This window comes from Neolamprologus multifasciatus, chromosome 1 (genome assembly GCF_963576455.1).
Source record: "Neolamprologus multifasciatus chromosome 1, fNeoMul1.2, whole genome shotgun sequence".
Taxonomy (NCBI): Eukaryota; Metazoa; Chordata; class Actinopteri; order Cichliformes; family Cichlidae; genus Neolamprologus; species Neolamprologus multifasciatus.
The window spans coordinates 3,979,119-3,999,942 of NC_140439.1; the positions used below are offsets into that span (position 1 = coordinate 3,979,119).

The following is a 20,824-nucleotide window of genomic DNA, read 5'->3' on the forward strand; positions in this document are numbered from 1 at the left end:
AGTTATGCCAACTTAATTTATTTATACTAACTTATCAGGCTCCAGTGAAGCTATGTAGCCGACTGGAGTCCAGCAGTGGTATGAAACAGGACAGCACCAGAAGTCTAGACAGTGGTTGTAGCAAATGTGAAGCTGGTGGAGACTTGGAAGAAGATGTATAATTCACCAGGATGAGGTGGAGGGGTGTAGGAGGAAAGTGGTCTGAAACACAGAGTGACAGAAGAGCACTGACATTTAAAGTACACAGGAGCTGACTGGCTCAGAGACAGAAAACGATTGGGCCAAAGCGGTGATGACAGAATGAAAGTTGGCGGTGCGGGAAAATAATGAATAGTATGATAGGATGAGTATAATGAACACAATACACAGGAATCCAGCCACATGAGTGAAACCAGCCACACCTTACTAATACGCACTGAACTCGTGCATAAGCTTCAATGTAAGGCGTAGCTGTGGCCGTCTACTAATTGGAAAGTTGGTGGTTCGATCCCTGGCTGCTCATGTCAAAGTATGTTTGGGCAAAATACTGAACCCCCAGTTACTCCTTATGCGCTCGTTGGAGTTTAAATGTGTGTGAATGTTGACAGAAAGCACTTAAAATGTAAAAAATGTGTGTGTGAATGGCTGAATGAGACATGATCGATAATGTGCCTTGAGGCTTGCATAGAAAAGCACAATAGAAGAGCCAGTCCATTTACCATTTGGCTAATTATGCAATAAATACAGTTCAAAAGTTGCCCAGACTTTTTTGTAGACAGTGCACTTGTCCACCATGTCTGTATAGGTTTCAGAGGTTGTAGTTTCTGTCATACTCACAGTTACAGGCTTAATTCATTTATTATGTGACACCGTCCTTTAAAAAAGTTCGGGTTAGACAATGAGGACATATTTACATTGTGTTTTGAAAGACAGAGATTTTAGTTTTGGTCACAACTAAACTTGAATTAATATTTGAACAAATGCCCACTGACTGGAAATCAATAATCACTCATGGTGGTCTGTTATAGTTAAACCTATACACTGTACCTGATACCACAAGCACTGCAGCATAAATGAATTCAGTGTTTGCCATTACAGAAGCAACACCTCAGTATAAAAAGTAAACTTACTAATAAACAAATGTCATTATTTGAATTTACAGTGTATGGACAAGTCTTCAGTAAACTCTGGATAGAAAACTTCATTTTGTTCTTCAGAGAAAAGCAAAGCCATAGTAGCAAAAATGGAATCGGCATGCAACCGTGTCCTTTCAGCTAAATGAAAAGTTCTGTGTAACAGTACCTGACATCGAATCCCAAGGTTTTTACCATCTCGTCTCCTTTACTCGTCCCTCCTGTCACATCTACTTCAAGATAAGGTTTGTTAGGAATGAAGAAAGATGTACACGTCCATGTTTGTGTTTGTGTGTGAGAGAGAGCCAGACAGAGAAAGAGGGCTTGATATGCTTTGCGGGAACTTTGAACATCAATTTTTTAAACAGTCAATCCTGCGGGTGAGCTGAATGTCCTCGCAGAGATGTGGCTCATCCATCGAAGCAGAACATATGCAGTGATGTAAATTGCTACGTGGAAACGACCAACGATCTGTATCAAAGATAAAACTATGGCAGTCTGTCCAGGAGGAAAAGCTACAGGAGATTCACTGAGGAGTAAAGACAATCACATTTTTCTGAATTGAACACAAAATAAAATCAATGCATCAATAAGAGATGAATAGTCTGTCATATAATGTGGATGCTATGCTTTAAAGTAGATAGAACTTAAACGCAAACAAAGGAAAACTATTCATCACTGTTTTATTTCTATAGTGCCAATTCACAATTTTAAGATATTTTATATTTTAAAGATTCTTCAGTGTTTTTATTTATTCATAAAAATCAAAAAAAAAATCTAAAGCAGCGGTCCCCAACCCCCGGGCCTCGGACCGGTACCAGTCCATGAGTCGTTTGGTACCGGGCCGCGAGAGTTGAGGCTCAGGTGTGAAATGTATAGTTTTCAGGGTTTTTATCGGTTTTCAGTGTTATTTTGTTATCGTTTGCATCGTTAATTCGGTTTTTCTGGGTCTTTTCACGTGTGTTATGAATAAATCTTCTTTTTTTCGGTACCGGTACTAATTTTATTTTGTTGTATTTATCCGCGACACCTTAAAGGCCGGTCCATGAAACCAGTCCGTGGCACAAAAAAGGTTGGGGACCGCTGATCTAAAGCACATAATGAGAGCAAATATCACTGATGCTTCTTGTTTTGGTTTTATTATTATTATTATCCATCCATCCATTCGCTTCCTCCTTTTCAGGGTCGCGGGGGGCGCTGGAGCCTATCCCAGCTGTCATAGGGCGAGAGGCGGGGTACACGCTGGACAGGTCGCCAGTCTGTCACAGAGACAGACAACCATTCACGCTCACATTCACTCCCGCATTCACACCTATGGGCAATTTGGATTAACCAATTAACCTATCCCCACTTATTATTATTATTATTATTATTATTATTATTATTATTATTATTATTATTATTATTATTATTATTACTATTTATCAGTTATTTTATAAAAAGCAAAGAGTTTCAAATAAATCTAGTGACTGTAACCACTTTAAATTGCTACATAAAGACATGTTGGAAAGTCTGTGCTGATGAAGCTGTGAAGGACACAATGACATTTCTCTCATTACTCTGCTGGATTTCCTCTGGCACGATTTAGTGAACATGCCGATGGATTTTTCCCCCAATATGGGTCAAGGTGAATCATGTCTACGCCGCAGTGATGAAGACCAGTTGGCCATGGCAAAGACTGAAGGCCCATGTGACATTTAAGTCCAATGGAAATCTTAAATTAAACTTTAACCTGAATATCGATGGAGCTTTGACAGCTTTTGTGCTCACTAATGGAACAAACTGTGTCATAACTAATATTTTTCTCAACCTCGACGATTGGCGTGTTGCACTTTTTCCCTTTTGTTGGAAGATTGACTTTTCTAAGGCACTCAGTCCTTCTGGGCTTGTTAAAAATTCATATTTGTTTTTTTAACTGGCAGAGCGGGCTGATAAATTCAGTATGAGGCAGGAAGAGTTTTCTTGGTCTGTGTGTTTGTGGACAGAAAGAAGGTGCCACACTGCTCAAACGAAACTAAGCTGAAGGTAGCACAAAAGCATGACTGGCAGCCTGAACAGTATAATGCAGGTATTCTATAAACCCTAGTAAAAAGACAACATATTAAATGTTAAATCTGAGTCTTTTCTTACATTTGAATCCATCCATATGTTTTCAATAAGTTACGATCTGAAAGCTTTAAAAACTGGGGGAACAGCTCGCAGTTAATTAGATTATCTGGCAACAGCTCAGTAACATGTTTGGATATAAAAAGAATCCCATCCCAGAAATGATTCACCACTATGTGTAAAATGGTTCAGCAATTAAAGGTTCAGTCACACTAGAATAAAAGCAATATGGCAAATTCGTACAAGAAATACAGAGACATATGACTATCAAGATTTTACACATATTATGGCAATTTTTCCATTACAGAAATAATTATTTCATGTCCAAAATATCTAAGGCAGCACATCAAAATGTTAAAAAGTAAATCTAGCAATATACCTAAAACAGGATTTGTAATTTATAAAATGTGGAGGTGAAGAGTAGTCATGGGCATGCAGGGACATTTCAGGTTTACATCATCAAAGGAGGAGTCCCCTACACCAAAGAAAGACACAGCGACACTGGCTTTGCAGTTACTTATTATCAGCAGGTTAGACATGCGACCCTACCATCTCCATAGAGCTAGCAGTAGTGATGCGCGAATCATGAACGAATCGTTCAATACTCGAGAATTACTTTACTGACTCATGAATCATGATTCACAACTCCAACTGACTCACTCACTCACTCACTCACTCACCCCCTCCCTCCTGGCTAACAGCTTCTTCTTCTTCTTGGTTGGCAACCAATGTTAAGGCGCATTACCGCCCCCAGGCTCACATTTCAGTGGACATTTAGATGAGAAAATATATATTTAACACATTTAAGGAAAATAAAATAAAATAAAATAAAATAAATGTTTATTAAGCAATTTTGATAGGAAATTGCTTAATTTTAGAAATGTTTTTGCTCTATAAAATAGTTGTTTTCTTTTAGAATCATTCATCTTAGCAGTAGGATTTACATGAAAAAAGAAACAAATTAAGTTTGAGTGAAAATGTAAATTTTTTGCACTCTCTGGTCAACTGACTCAGTGAATCAAATGATTCAAAAAAGCCGATTCACTTTGGTGAGTGACTCATTAAAACTCGATTCAGTAAAAAGAATCAAATTTACCATCACTAGCTAGCAGTCTGAACAACAATGACAGCTGGTTGTAAGCTAACATTTTGCCAGCTAGTGTCAAACTTTTGCTCTTACACTATGTAAGTAAGGTATGATTCGAACATCAAATGATTTTTTTTCACTAAGTATCAGAGTCAAACAAAGTTGCATCCACTTCCAAGATATCGGCTAACAGTGGCTAACGCTAGCTAATAGCAGCAAAACAGCAGTCTCACCAACAGAAAAGTTTAGCATATTCTCAAAAACTCGCTGTGATTGGTCACCAAACCATATCGGATTGCTTTACAAGCATTACAATGATGTTTTTATTGCTGCATTTCACCATTTTTTGATACCATAATCCACAGGTACTCTCTTCTTCCTCTCCATGACCCTGTGCACGAGAAAATGCTAACTTCCTGGTTTGAGACCGAATGTGGGGTTGAACATTTCGGGTAGCTTTACTTTGCGGTCAATCGCTACTGCGAAGATATACTCCAAAATCATGTCCAAAACTCGAAAACGGAAAGATGGCGTTAAGTTACAAAGAGCAGAAGGTGGGAACACTCACCACTGTTGTGTCATAAAAAATCTAATGATCAATTTTGACGTTTAAAGAGTTTCGATCGATCAGTTGTTTACATCACTCAACACAAGCAGAACTGCAGCAGAAGACATATCGTCCACATTCAGAAGCACATCTCTGTATAGTGACTGGTCTTATGATTTAAACAGGCATTCAAACTACAGGTGAACAATAGTCAAACCAGATGTTTCCCCGTTTATGTTGATATCAGCTAGTCAAGTACACACCTACACAGCATGTTAACAAACCGTGAAAAAAGCCACACAAAAAATGAATGATTGCTGGTAACGGTTTCTGTACATTAGTATTTACAAGGGTATGTTGTGACTCACCTTCAAAATTACAGCGGTCCCTCGCTATAACGCGGTTCACCTTTCACCTCACTGTTTTGCAGATTTTTTAGTGCAAGTTTGCATGCTTTCTTTTTTACGTCACATTGTGTCCTGATCGCTGCAGACGATCTCCTCCGTGACGTCTCTCCTGTACAGTACAGAATCACTGCGTCGATCACTAGCAGTGTGACTCTGAAGTGCAGTGCTGTATGTCCACGATGTCCACGAAACGTTTTGCACCGTCAAAAAATAAAATTGGCTACTTGATTTCACCTCGCTGGTTATTTTTAGAACATAACACCCGCGATAAACGAGGGACAGCTGAGAAATATAACATTTGAATCCGTTTCTCTTTTGCCCTGAGGCGCGGGGAAAAATATCGACATGTCGATGAACATCATTTACAGATATATTGGGTAAATGCCCGAGACATCTATAGAAATGTAAATCGCCGCTTGATTCATTCATTTGCTTAACTTGTTTTGGACCGTAAACAAGGCGCGAATAGGACACCGGAAACAAAGCTCCCCACAGGAGTTTCCGCACCGGAAGTAGCATATGCTAACATGCACATAGTCCATTACTCTTCAAATCTGAAATGTAAACAGGAAATCGCTCCTTGCTGATACAGACTGCAATGGAATTGGAGTAAAAAGAAAGCCAGATGTCAGATGCATCAACTCTTGGCTGTCTAAAATAGAACGCTGATGATGCTGGTGCCCAAAGAGTCAATTTCACAGTCATATGTCACAGATGATAATGCACAAAGTAATGAAATGATGACTAGGAGTACACACCCACATATTCTAACCACCATGAGCTTACATCATTTTCTCCAGCAGCCATCAGTCATGTAAGGAAACAACTTATTGCTGTGCTCTTTAGCCAGAACTCCAAACCCCAATAACAAGTTTCATGTAGACAGCAGAAGAGCGATATCATAGCATAACATATAGAGCCTCTCATGCTGACTATAAATACATCATTGCCTCCCACAGTCCAGACCAAGGCAGCGTTCTCACTGGGGTAAGCCAGCACTTTATCCCATACATCCTGGGAAGCGTGTCGCACACCCGTTATCTCCCACTCTGTTTTGATAAAACAGCCTCAGCCTGATGTCCCCCTCTCATTAACTATCGAATAGGACACTTCCTGTCAGGCCCTTTCCCGTACCCTGCTGTGCTGACCTATTGAAATGTCCACCGTGTAAGATTTAGGTGATCATGGTGTGATTACCAGTGACCGCCTACTTTAGGCTGGAGGGTGTCTGCGAGTGAGTGAGCAAGTGTAAGGGAATGCTGGGAGATAACCTTCAGTATGTCAGCAGTGCCGGCCTCCTTCCTATCCAGACAGATTGCGTTGCTAAGGGAACTGTTGCTAGGATGGCACTAGCTCCTCTCTCTCCTTCTTTGTTCTCCCTTCTCTCTCCCTCTCTCTTTTCCTTCTCTCTCTCATCCCACATGTCTATTCACTGTAATCCTTGTGCCTAATATAAGCTGAATGATGCACTTTCAACAAACACCTCAGGCTGGAGAAGCAAACTTGGCCTTTTACTTGGACCTCTCCCCGGCCAGTTTCATGGTCAGTTCTGCTCGGCAGCTCAGATGATGCTGGTCAGTCTCACCACAGCAGGCTCGGCCACGATCACTGCAGGGAACGAGAGGTTGAATGTTGCATGCATATAGAAAAAGAACAAAATAGTTGTAGTTAATATATGCAGAGCTGAGGAGAAGATGTCTGATTAGACCGTTTACTTAAAGGGATGCCTCTGTATTTGGAGCAATCCTGCTGTTTTTGTGGAGATGCTGCATTGCCTTGTAGAGGATTCCTCAAACACAAGTGCAGTGTAACAGTTTAGGTTAGGACGAGCAATCATAGCTGACGCTGATGCTAAACATTGCAGATATATGCATATCAAACACCATTTGCAGTATGACTGCACTAGACATTTAGCATTGCCATTAGCAAAAAGAACAGAGGATTTCAGTAGAATATCAACCTACTAGTACATCATTTGACCACAGCATTAAAACTACATGCCTAATATTGTCTGGGTACCTCTTGGACCATCAAAACCTCTCCGAGTTATCGGTTCAGAACGTTTGATGGTTTCCTCTGCACTATGACTTCACAGCAACATTATCAAGCTGACCAATATAATTCACTTCACCTCTCAGTAGTTTCAACGATGTGGCTGATGAGTGTAGCCTTATGCTACGGAGTCATTTTAAGAAAGGACTATTATTAATCCATGTGTTTATGAAATCAGCCATTTAAGCAAAGTCTGGACTTAACTACAGATTTGCAAGGCTAGACCAACAAAGGAAGAGAAGGTCCGACATTAAGATAACCTTTCTTTTAACATGCAAAAAGGGGGAGGATCCCCCACTTTATGGGTGAACACGCTTTTAAAAGTGTAGTCTCATGCACCTCTGTGTGCAGATTACCACAACCATGGCCTCACTGAGGAGTACTCTAAAGGACAAAGCACATAGCTTATAATACTTCATGCTTGTTTCATTTAACTTCTATTTCAAGCTATTCAGCTGACAAGTAGGGGAGACTCAGAGCAACTGCAACTTTTTTTCTGTTTTACAGTATACATGTACACTCACTGACCATTTTGTTAAGTACACCTGTTTTGGTCCTTGTTAATGCAAATATATATGTCAGCCAATCACATTGCAGGAACCCGGTTCATTTATGCGTGTAGACATGGTCAAGATGAACTGCTAAAGTACAAACTGACCATCAGAATCGGGAACAAAGGTGGCTGAAGTGACTGTGGCATGATTGCGCATGCCAGATGAACTGGTCTGAGCATTTCAGAACCTGCTGCTCATCTACTTGGATCCCACACAAACATCTCAAAGTTGTCTAAAAAAGAAGAGCAGTAGTTCTCTTAGCGAGTATGGCGTGTTGATGTTAGAGGTTAGAATGGCTCATCCTAAAAAGATAATGAGACAAAAGTAACTCAAATAACCACAAGGGAGCATCAGTTAAATGCCACAGCCTACCCGAGTATCGATGCTGACCATGTCCATCCCGTCATGACCACAGTGCACCAATCTCCTGATTGCTGCTTCCAACAGGAGATTGTCACAAAGCTCATATAATTTCAAACTGGTTTCTTGAACCAGTTTGAAATTCTTGACAATGAGAGATTTCTGTCATGTATGTGGGGCAACTGGGAGGGTCAGTGGATTGATTCTAGTCTGCATGTCGAGGCAAAATACTAAATCCTGAGTTACCCCAGGTGCATCCATCAGAGTGTGAGTGGCTGTATCCCAATTCAGGGTCTGCAGCCTTAACGGTCCACAGGGGCCGCGTACTCAAAGACCGCTAAGGCCGGAAGTGCGAGGCTTGTGAAATGGGACGGTCTAGCCTCCGTCGCGCTACCCAGGTTGCCTAGCAACCATGATACTAACAGCTGGAAACGTTTCATACAGCTTTGTTTGACAGAAATGAAGGAGAAAATCTTTTGTTCATTTGTTTGTTTGTACATGAGCTTTGATCATTCTCTGTAAGATTAAGCTCAGCTATTGAACGGCGTATATTTTAAAGTAAAGGCTTTAAAACCAAGTTAGTACAAACGTCACTAATGTCACATGACTTTGCCTACATGTGGCCAACAGGAATGTTTTAATGTTCTTCGTTATTAAACATTTGCACATAAATAAGTGACATAATATTCAGTACTGACTTAAAGTTTACTCTTCCAGCGCCCCTGATCCGCCGTTTTTTTCGGCAAAATTATCCACACCCACTGCTGCGCTATGCATTCTGGGATATGTTGGGCCACAAAGTCTACACCACCACGTCCTTAAAATTCAGGGAAATGAAGGACGCATTTGAGGGCCGCATTTCGAGCAGCCTTCGAATTGGGACAGCCTTCGTCGCGTCGCGGTGACGTAATCGGCCTTAAAATGCGGCCTTTAAGGCTGCAGACCCTGAATTGGGATACAGCCAGTGTGTTGTCAGTGTTGGACAAAGTGCTAAGGTACAGAAAGTGTACCTTACAGGAAGTGTACCTTGTGTGTAACTGAGGGAACGAGGCTTAAGGCAACAATTGTTGTGATTTGGTGCTTTTTAACTAAAATTGAATTGAACTGAATTTTAAAAATTGTTCAGTTACGGTAGGAAAGCACTATAATAATACTTGTTTTGCAAATTCTATACTAAATTGTAGTCAGCGAACATAACTGCAGTTTCTTCAGATTTGTGTTATTCTGCAGTGAATGTGAACTTTTCCCTTTTATCATAGGACAGTATACGAAACTAATTTGATCCAATAATACAACAAAAATCAAAACACATCATTGCACTGACACGAGAAAAGGATAAGATAACAGGATTTAGGGGAATCTTCTTATATTTAATTGTATATGTTTTGTTCATCATTAGCAGTCCAGATAATAAGTTTTTGTTTTGAACAAAAAGTGTTGAATAAATGCTTTTTTATGATCTGTTTTCTTGGTTGATTCCGTATGGGGATAGTTCAGGCAATCAACAATAACTGGCCCGCAGACCATTTTAATGCACCCCTTGAAAAATTAAAAATTAAACAAAGAGCTTTTTATTCATAACTGTCAATGGAAATAACTATACTGACAAATGAGTACGCAGTGCCGTTTAGCCTAATATTCCACTTATGTGCACCAACAGATCCTTTCCTTTATGAATTACACCTGGGTCTTTAGTGACCAGTAAACAACACCAGTCATTAAACCCCAGACTCTGATGATTTTGCAAAGATATTGCATTAAAACATTGATTCTTAATGTATTTATTAATGCGCTAGCTTAAACAGGCTTAATATTATCCCAGATCTTTCTTCACAGTGCTGTGAAAAAGTATTTATGCCTTCCTGAGTTTCTACTTTTTGTATACACATTAAACAGATTTTAATATTAGACACAGATGACCTGAGTATCTGCAAAATGTAGTTTCTGAATGATGATTTCAGTTTTACTAACCACACTCAGGTCTGATTACTGCCAGACCTGTCGATTGAAGAAATCACTTAAATAAAAGATCTCAAAAAGCAACACATGGTGCAGAGATTTAAAGGAACAATGCAGATGGAAATGGTTATAAAGTCATTTCTAAAGCTTTAAGACCAACAAACCACAGGGAAGGCATCTATGGAGAAAACCTGGAGCAGGAGTGGCCAAAGTTACTACCAAAGTGCCTTCATGTTGATTCAGGAGGTCGAGAAAAAGCCCAAAACATCATGGAAAGAACTTCACGTCTCACTTGTTTCAGTGAAGTCAGTGAAAGATAAGAAAGACACTGGGCAAAAATGGCATTCATGGTTTATAACCGTGGCCAGAAAGAACACAAAGGCACAAATAAAACATCTTAATGATTTTTAAGTCGTCCCAGTACATCTTGGAGCAAATAGGATAGAATAGAATAGAATTCAACTTTATTGTCATTGCACATGCACAGGTACAGGGCAATGAAATGCAGTTTGCATCCATCCAGAAGTGCTTTAGTGATATAGATATATTACAATATATATTAGCAATAATATAGATATGTAAGTATATTACAGAAATGGGTCTATTATGGTATGTTATAATGTACACGGTATGAAGTATGTTATGAATATTCTATAACTATAAGTATGTACAGGCTGTAGTGAGTACAAGCTATGTACAGGCTATGAACAGGATATAAATATGAAATAAAAAAAACTATACAGAAATCTGAGATATCAGTTATACAGAAATGTGAACTATGCAGGTTATAAACAGTTGTAGGATTAAAAATTATCGTATGTACAGAATGATTATTTACACAGAGCTATACAGTAGTGCAGTTAAGATCAGTGAGATATGTGGATAATTTCTACAGAGGCTATAAAGTGCCTGTGGTTGTGAGTGGTGGTTCAGTCCATGTTATTATTGTGTGTTTGAGAGTACAGTTGTCCATTGTGTGTGTGTGTGTGTGTGTGTGTAGGTGGTTGTGGGTGTGTGTATGTCCAGTCCATGAGTTTAATGTGGGTCAGATGTCAGGAGGCAGAGTTCAGGAGTCTGACAGCTGTGGGGAATCCTTTCCCCCAGGACTGTACCACTAACTCAGACTGATTTTCAAACAAACAAACATTCAACTTTATTCATTCAGTCAGTGTTTGTTGCGGCTCTGATTATAAAAACTGTTTCCGGTGTCCCCTTAAGTTGCTGTTGTTGTTTTTTTTAAATTAAGATGTGTTTCTAATAAAGCGCTGTATAAAACTGATCCTCGGTTATCAATCAGTGAGTCCGCCGTCACCGCCTCACTGCTGCTGCCCCCCTCCCTCCCCACCAACCTGTCGGGTGCAGCGCGCAGCACACCTAGACATCTCTCTGTCCACAGCGTGGCTCCCTCCCTCCCTCTCTGTCTCTCTCTCTCTCTCGCTTTCTCTCCCTCCACCTCCCACCCCGGGCAGCTCCAGCCTTCCTTCCCGCCTCATGATGAGCCGTTAGAGGCTATCACCACCAGCCTGATGTCGCGTCTCCTCGGCGGCGCAGCACTCCCGCACGCCGGGTCAGAGCCTCCTCCTTCTCCGCCTCCTCCTGCGCAACGGGAGCAGCAGCGGAGGTAACCGCGCCATCGACCAGGAGAAGCGGACAGCGAGCGACTGCGGCGGGGAGAGGGCAGGGAGGCGCTTCTCGTGCGTCGTCTACCCCCGGTTTGTGTTTCTGCTGTTTTTTTCTCGGAGATGATGTCGCCGGGCTCCCGGGGCCGCTGTCATATTTGATAGAGACAGAGGCCGACAAGAGGAGGAGGGGGGAGGAGGAGGAGGCAGCGGTGGTGGTGGTGGTGGGGTGGGGTCAGGGTTGCCCTGCCCTGCCCTGGCCGGACTAGCGCTCCACCAGCAGTATGAACCTCCACTCGGGCAGGGCGTCCGTAGCCATGCTGCGGATGATGGGTTGTGCTAACGGGCGCTCTGCTCGGCATCTCCTCCACAGTGACTGCGTGGTGGACGAGAAGACGGTGGTGCTGCAGAAAAAGGAGAATGAGGGATTTGGCTTCGTCCTGCGTGGGGCAAAAGGTAGGAGCATTTATCGACTTGGCTACTTTTTGTGATTGTTATTCGGATCTGTTCTCCTCCTTCCTGATAAGTATCAACACTAGAAGTCATCAGCACTGACATGCCTCATGAAACTGTTCACCCATATGTGTCAATTTGCATTTAAATGTCAAGTTTAAGCCTTGTCTGTGTGACACTACAAAAACATGCAGATAAGTTCCACTAGAAATATACTTACAGAAACTTTAATGCACATAAGGAGTGAGTGCACGCCAGCAATCATCTGATTGCACATAAGCCTACATTTGAATGTCTTTTCATGCATGCTGCAGAGGTCTGTGAACATCTGTAACAACATCTGTAACAACATCAGGCTGAAGGCCTTTTTTATTCTGTTTTTGGTTAAGTAAGTCTGCGTGTAGCCGTCTGTGTTGTGTCCGCCGTCCTTCACCTCTTTCCCCCACACCAGGAGTTGTTGTGATAAGAGTGGCCTACCCGTGCAGTTTGCCGTTTCACCAGGCCGTAAGATTGACACTAAAAATAGCCAGTTTGAGCTGCTGCATCGGTTTCTATGACGATTCTCGCCATGTCATAATCCACGTTTGCATTCTACAACTGTGCGCCGCTGTTCCATTGGTCCACGCCATGGTTACTGTCGAGAGGTAAATTTAGTATGTTCATGTTTTTTTAAGGCACATACAGAGAGAGGGGGAGAAAGAGGCTGACATGAAGGGAGAGGAAAGAGGGATTTGGCTGGAAAAACAAGAGGAATGTTCGAGTCGTCCTAACACACACTGCTATCACCCCGGGGGAACTGACCCAGCCGAGCTTATCCTGCGCTGCACGGGGTGAACAGGCATACACAAACTCACCAACATGCGCTGATGCTCGAGCTGTCACATAAGCTCACATCCTCTTTTGTGCTCTGCAGTTCAGCCTCTCTCTTCTCTCTCCCTTGCGCTCGCCGTCTCTCGTCCTCCTCTGTCACCGTGTCACACACAGACGCACACCTAAAGAAACACAGTCATCACAATCATGCAAATCCCCTCATAAGTGCTGTGCAGGGCGAGTTATAGGAAACGTCACTTGTCACCGCTGCTTTCTCTCAGTCCAGTATTTTCTAACCTCCCTTCCCGCCACAGAAGCAGCGCGTGCTGCGGCTGCGTGTGATGAAAGTGATCGTAGAGAACAGGAGAGATGGTAAACTTTTCCTAAAACGAGGGATGCATTTCTTGCCACTTTATTCCTGAGAAGTCTTGCTCACACAGAGACTTGACATGGGCCAGACTATATTAATAGTATATGTTGTGCTTTATGTTGCTTTCTTATCATAAGACTGAGAGAATGACACAAAAGCTCCTTATTCGTACTTTGTTCAGCCACTACTAACCATCTAGCTTCCTGACTCCTGCTTCCCTACCGGCAGGCTGACTGAGTCGCTATTGTGCTGGTTCTTGATGTCATTCACCTGCCTTTCAAGAACGTTTCTCGCCCCCCTCCGCTGCTATGGACTGCAGCCGGTGATAATAATCGAGGTCACAGCAGACCTCCAGGGCAGAGCAAGAACTGCTCCTGAGCCGTGCAGTGAGACGGAGAGTCGTTTTAAACTGTTGCAGCTGGTAAAAGTGGTTCACATGCTACTATGCTGAGCTCGAGCAGGCTGCAAAGCAGGACAAAGGCCTACATGCAAGTAGAGGTGGGAATCACCATACATCCCACGATACGATATTATCACGATACTTAACGCACGATACGATATTATTGCAATTTTTTAAAATATTTTGCGATATTCAGATTCTGTACATAAAGGTAAACTTTATCAATATTCATTTTATCTAATATCAAAGTCTCACACTCAGTCTTTCTCTCATTTCAGTTTTATTGTTGACAAACTGAACGGTTTGTATTACAGTCTAGTCCAACTTAACTGAATCAACCATCTGGTACAATTATAGCTATTCTGAACTATGCAGTTTATGAAAACTATGCAGCCCCTTCAGCAACTGAAGAATTTGAAAGTCAATTAAAACAAAATATAATTTTACATTAAATAAAAAATCTTAATTAAAATAAAACATGTCTTAAATTAAAATAAGTAAACTGTCATGTTTATTGCTGCCAAAAAACAAGTTAAACACATTTGGACAGTGAAGGAATGTCAGGATTCTTGCTCAGAAAAAGGATCAACATGCTCTGAAGTCACAGCACAAAAACCTTTTTGTAACAAAATATCGATTTCTGCTGTCCCTGTATCGATACATTATTAGCAAACAAAATATCAAGATGCTACACAGTATTCATTTTTTCCCCCACCCGTATATGCAAGGCAGTTTTTCCTTCCCACTGTCGCCAGGTGCTAGCTCATAGGGGGGGTCATCTGATTGTTATTGTAGGGTCTCACAGTGTAAGGTGGGGGCAACTGTTGTTATGATTTGTCACTGTATAAATAAAGCTGAACTGAGTTAATTCTCTGGGTAAAACTGTTTTAAAGTCCATCAAACTGTCAGTTTTGCTGCTTCATGGTCTTAAAAGAATTTTAAATCCTTAGCTGACATATACGAACCCGTTTGTAATCTGGGTCCAGCTCATGGTAGCCAGGAAGTAACTTTAGGCACACGTGAACGTTGGGTGAAGCTTTTAATTCTGCCGTGGGAGCATTCATGCTTTAATCATACCAATTATTGCTAACCCGCTAGTCCAACCATGACAGTATTAACAGGGCAAATCAAACACTCTGTGTGGTTGTTCATCTGCTGCTGTGTATTTTGTAGCTTGTAGAACTGAATGTAGCAAATATTTATCTGGTTCGTGATCAGCGTTAACCAGCTACACAAAAAACACTGTTTAAATGTTTTACAGGTTTTTATACTACGCTGGGGTTAATCTGCCCGTGCACAGAGAATTAACTGACATTTTAAAGGTTTTACGTCTTAGATTCATTGTGTCATTGTGTTAACATATACCTGTTTGTTTAGATCTTGTCCCTTTTTAAAACTGCTTTCTTGCATTGTGCCTTATTTTATGAGACCACGCTCTTCTCTCTTTGATGTCCAGCGGATACGCCCATTGAGGAGTTTACTCCCACACCTGCCTTTCCGGCCCTGCAGTACCTGGAGTCTGTGGATGAGGGAGGAGTGGCGTGGCAAGCAGGACTTAGGACGGGGGACTTCCTCATCGAAGTAAGAGCTGCTCCAATTATTAAATCATTTTGCTGTTCCCGCGTATGCAATTCAGTGACCGAGCGTTGGTCAGACACATTCATGGAGCTGAAGTTTCTGGACGAGTTTTGCTTAGTAACACGGGTTGAAAATGTTGTTTTGTTGTGTGGTTTTTGGTGGATTTGACCTCAGTGCTCCTGGTTACTTGTCGTGTTGGCAGTGGGACATGCTACCCTTCTTATAAAAGGGTTTGCGTACACTCAGAGCTCGCTGTGTTTATGTGTGAATAAGCAAAGTGTGTACAGCATGTGCTGCATTCATCTTTTTGTCCCCTCATTTGACTGGGCTTACTCAGCAAACTCTTCTGAATGAAAACTTGGCTTGATCGTGCAGACTTTGTCAATAAGACCTCACTGTTTGAAAGTGTTTGGGAGCCACTTTACTGTGAAATCATCAGTTTGCATGCAATTAGACCGACAGCTGACTGCTGCCACTTTTGATTGGGATGGTGACTTTTGGAGTGAAACGTTTTGTCGTCTGGTGAGTGTAGACATTGTCATGGGATTAACAGAGCACTGAGTGAGTCTTGAGGCCTGTCCTTCCTGTTTAGTGCCACTGAGCCACGCTGGAACAGTTGACATGGGACTGATGCTAGCATGTGAATCCACAGCATGTTTGCTTTGTGCAATCCTTAATGAAATATAAAATATACAAACATTAGCTGCATGTATCAGTTTAGAAGTGAGACCAGCACTGTTGCTTGAAGCAGCCAGCACAGACATTCATGTGTTGGGTCTTTTTTTGTTGGGATTTGTTTGGAAACAATATTTTGAATTGTTACACTGTTTAAGTCAGCAGCTGTACGATGCATCATTATATTCCTGCACTTGGGGTTGTAACAGATGCAGAGGGTCACTGAGAGTATATTTGGCCTGATTCAGAGCCTGGTGCATGATGTATAACATGAAACAGTATCTGTTTGTCCTCCATAAGGTGTGATATTATTACATTTTTCACCAACTTTAAAAACACCAGATTAGCTTTGATTAGGTCTATAGTGACCCTATCGAGTTGATATTTACACGTGTTGCTGACTGGTCCCAGAACTGTATCAAGTAGGGCTGCACGATTTTGCATAAAATGAGAATCACAATTTTTTGGCTTAGAATTGAGATCACGATTCTCTCACGATTTTCTTTTCCAGTATAAATATTTATTGCGCTTATTAACTGCACATCAACTTCATAACAGTTGAGACTGAACATAAAAACAACAAATAAACATAAAAACAACAAATGCTCAAGTTTTGTCGTTGCTGCAAAATGTTGTAATGCTTGAAATTGCGTCTCCACCGTTGCTCGACACTGCGTGTATAGAGCAGGTAGTGCAACAATAGAAAAATAGTTGCGGGACGGCACAGTGTAGCGTTTGTCTAGGGTGTTGATCATTTTCCTAAATCCCTCGTTTTGCACAGTGTTGATGGAGCCATATCTTTGGTCAGGTGATAAGTAACAGCCTCCGTAATTTCTTTGTGCCTGCGGGAGTTCGACGGGTATAGGGAAGCGCTGTATAAGGTTCCCGTTATTGATGTTTGGGTGGTTGACCGGGACGGATTTTCTCCTGTCACTTTCTCGTCATCCCTGACGTGCTCTCCGTTGTTTTATCCCTGCTAATTTTAGCATCACGCGGCACAGCTTCTGTATCACGTGGTATAAGGCTCCGCCCTTGTCATTTGTTGAGCAGGAAGAGTGAGCGCTTGTTTTCATGCAGATTACGTCCCGGATCTAAATGCGGTACAATTGTCGTCGTCTTTTTTTTCCTTTTTTTTTTTTTTTTTTAAATTGTTGTCATTTGGAAATGAGATCGCACATAAGTATGAATCGAGATCGCGATTTTCTAACGATTAATCGTGCAGCCGTAGTATCAAGCACTCAAATATGATATGGAAATGCATTTCATTTGATTTGACTTCCAGTACAGGGTTAGGCTTTTTCTTCCACTACCCTTAACACACCAGACATTTATGTCCCTTTAAGAAATATTCCTGTCTTTGGTTGAAAAGTGAAATGTGGTGGTTTTAGGGCATAACAGAGACATGAATTCAACCCAATTTCAACCATTCACCAAAATCCCACTGAGCAATTTTCCATGTAACAAAAAACTTTAACTTCAAATATGAAAATCCAGCAGATCCTGTTATTGTTTTAAAAATGCTACATGCTTTTTTTGTTGATGCTGTTCAAGCTGTAGCCTCTGTTTCCTGTTCTAGCTGAAAGGATTGGGACCTGGTGTGGTCTTTTTTCGCTTTAAGCTTCAATGTGTTGTGTGTTTAGTGATGCACGTCTGAATACTTTAGTTGTAACGAGGTTTTATTTGAATTACCGGCGCCTTCCTTTTAGCTCAAAGAAGTCAGGCTGTTCTCCTCTGCCATCTCTGTACACGGTGTAAACCATTAAGATGGTTATGTGGGAAAATACCAGTAACTCAGTAGTTTCTGAAATATTCAGACCAGCCCATCTGACTCCAGTAACCTTGACATGTTCAAAGTCACTAAATTTCTTCCCTGTTTTGGTGCTCAGTTTGAACTTCAGCAAGTTGACTTGACCATGTCTAGATCCACAAACACATACATTGCTCCCATGTGATTGGTCCCTTTCATATTTGGGTAATGAGCAGGTGAACAGGTGTGGCTACTGAAGCAGTTGGTAAATGTATTTCAGCAAAACAATTATTTGATCCCTGCTGTATTTGTAGGTTTGCTCGCTAGCAGAGAAATTAAAACCAGCTTCATTTTAATGGCGAGTGGCAGAATATCAAAAAACAAACAAACAAAAGAAACATGAAGGTTATAACATGATTTGCAAGTCACTGAGTAAAATATTTGGTCTCAAGCTGAACATGACTTAGTACTTGGTGGAGAAAACCTTGTTGGTAGCCCCAAAACATGATGTTTCCACCTCCACATGTGACTGTGGGGATGGTGCTCTTTCATGCCAAAGAAGTCGATTTTGGTTTCATTTGACCACCTGACCTCAGGTCATTGGTTTAATATGGACCCAATGAAGAGACGCCAGTTTAGGAGAATATGCTCTCTCTCTCAGTACTTTAATTAAAGCATTCAGTTTTTACGACATCCTGATAATAACGAATTACCACAATCGAGCCTAGAAGTAATAAATGCATGAAGTCGTTTTTCAGCATCACTCAGTGACAGGATGCTTCTCATTTAAGAGATACTGCTCAAATGAAAGACATATTTGTTTAATATGTGCGTTGAAGGACATGTCCTGGTCAGAAAGGACTCCAAGTTTCCTCACAGTGTTACAGAAGGTCAAAGTCAAGCCTGGAAATTAGAGGTCATTGTGGTCTTTATGCCTTTAAGACATTCCTGCCTAATTGGTGTGTGTTATCTAGCTTAGAGAAAGTTGGGTATCATCAGCAGTGAAAATGTATGCTATGCCTTCTAATGATGCTGCCTAGGGGAAGCATGTATAATGTAAACAGAATTGGTCCTAGCACTGAACCCTGTGGAACTCCATAATTAACCTCAGTGTGTGAAGAGGACTCTCCATTTACATGCACAAATTGGATTCTGTTTGATAGATATGATACAAACCACTGCAGCGCAGTACCTGTAATACCTACAGCATGTTCTAATCGCTCTAATAGGATATTATGGTCAACAGTATCGAACGCTGCACTGAGGTCTAGCAGGACAAGCACAGAGATGAGTCCACTGTCAGAGGCCATAAGAAGATCATTTGTAACCTTCACTAAAGCTGTTTCTGTGCTGTGATGAGCTCTGAAACCTGACTGAAACTCTTCAAATAAACCATTCCTCTGCAGATGATCTGTTAGCTGTTTGACAACTACTCTTTCAAGGATGTTTGATATGAAAGGAAGGTTGGAGATTGGCCTATAATTAGCTAAGACTGCTGGGTCTAGAGATGCTTTTTAAGTACAGTTTTAACTACTTCCAGCTTTTTGCTGATGGTCCTGTAGCCTATTCCAGCCTGATGCAGGTCTACAGGTGGTTGAGAGATTGGAATGGAAGAAATTGCAACTGTGGATAGCTGTGCTTTATACGCATAACAAGTGGAAAACAGGAGTGTATGTAATTGATAAACTGATTCATTTCTTTGTGAGAAAACTTAGATGTATTTCCACCACTCTAACGCGCTGTCAGAAAATCATGACATGCAGTAATTTGTGCTGTTTGTGCTAATAACTGTAAAGTTGTAAAATTAAATTGGTGAACATTGTGCTGAGACACGCTAGCATGTCGTAATGCATGTTGCACATTTGTGTTGTGTATTAACAGCTGAGAGGAGCTCTGTTGTTACAGTTCACAACAGTAAAGACAGATGAGGATGAAGAAAAGAGAGCAGAGATGCCTCCAACTGACTTCTGACCAACAATAGTAACTGTGACTGCTGTTTGGAAGTTTTTCACTTAAAAAAATGATTTAATAGTCGACGCGTCGTTTGAAGCTTTGTAAGATCACAAAAGACGCAGGAATAAGTAGTAGGATTTAAGAGTGTAATAACGGACTGAAACAGAAGATGGCAGCACTGCATGTACAAGGATGCCAGCTGCCGTTAAACCCCGAAGAAGAAGAAGAAACTGTGTCCCAGAATTCATAGCGCAGCCCAGCTCAGTTTTCAACAATGGCGGCAGCTGGTTAGTTTTAATGTTACTCTTATTATTCTTTCTGGGTCACAAAATAAACGTTTAACATATTTTCAGGCGAGAATGTAGCTGTGTAAACCTCAAATGTCTGCTCAGTTTATCAAGACACCACATATTTTCAAAAGCGCTCCGACGTTTTCGGAGACGTCTGTTAGCCACTAGCTCGATAGCTAGCCGGGGGCTAGGCTCACTAGAGCCTTGAGAACACCGGACTCCCGGCAATAAGCTGCAATAAGCTGTACGTTTTACATCCAATGGATGATGATCTGATTAGTCGACTAATCGCAAAAATAATCGGTGACTAGTAGACTATCAAAATAATGGTTTGTGGCAGCCCTACACTGGACATTGTCTTAAAGCCAGATTTGACAGCTCTGCTTCTCTGGAAACATTAATACTGATGAAAGATATGTTGAGTAGCAGTTTGCGTAGGACTGACTGCAAAATATTGTGTTTTTATTAATACAACTAAAGATTAGGTCAGTTATTGTTTTGGATGTGTGCAGCTATATTTCATATATATGTATGTATATATACATATATACATATATATATATATATATTTGTAACAAGGTTTGTTGTTGTGGCTGTAATTTGTGATGATTGATAACTTCGACCCCGCTGTTTGATTTGCTGCCTAGTAACAGATGTTAAACTGTTGCTAAGTGAATTCAATGAAAGTGGTAAAATGTCATCGATTGGTTGATTTGTTTTGTACCTGACAGATTTAGTTGAAACG

General features: G+C 41.2%; 1 protein-coding gene across 4 annotated transcripts in view; it reads left to right on the top strand.

The window, feature by feature from the left end:
• The window catches only part of LOC146525140 (SH3 and multiple ankyrin repeat domains protein 2-like), a 355,364-nt gene that overhangs the window by 246,237 nt on the left and 88,303 nt on the right, over nucleotides 1-20,824 (top strand). For all 4 annotated transcript variants that reach the window (XM_085161570.1, XM_085161578.1, XM_085161585.1 and 1 more), the window contains 2 exons: nucleotides 12,177-12,259; nucleotides 15,293-15,417. In XM_085161570.1, coding sequence (XP_085017696.1) covers nucleotides 12,177-12,259; nucleotides 15,293-15,417 — 208 coding nt within the window. The remainder of the gene's footprint in view (nucleotides 1-12,176; nucleotides 12,260-15,292; nucleotides 15,418-20,824) is intronic.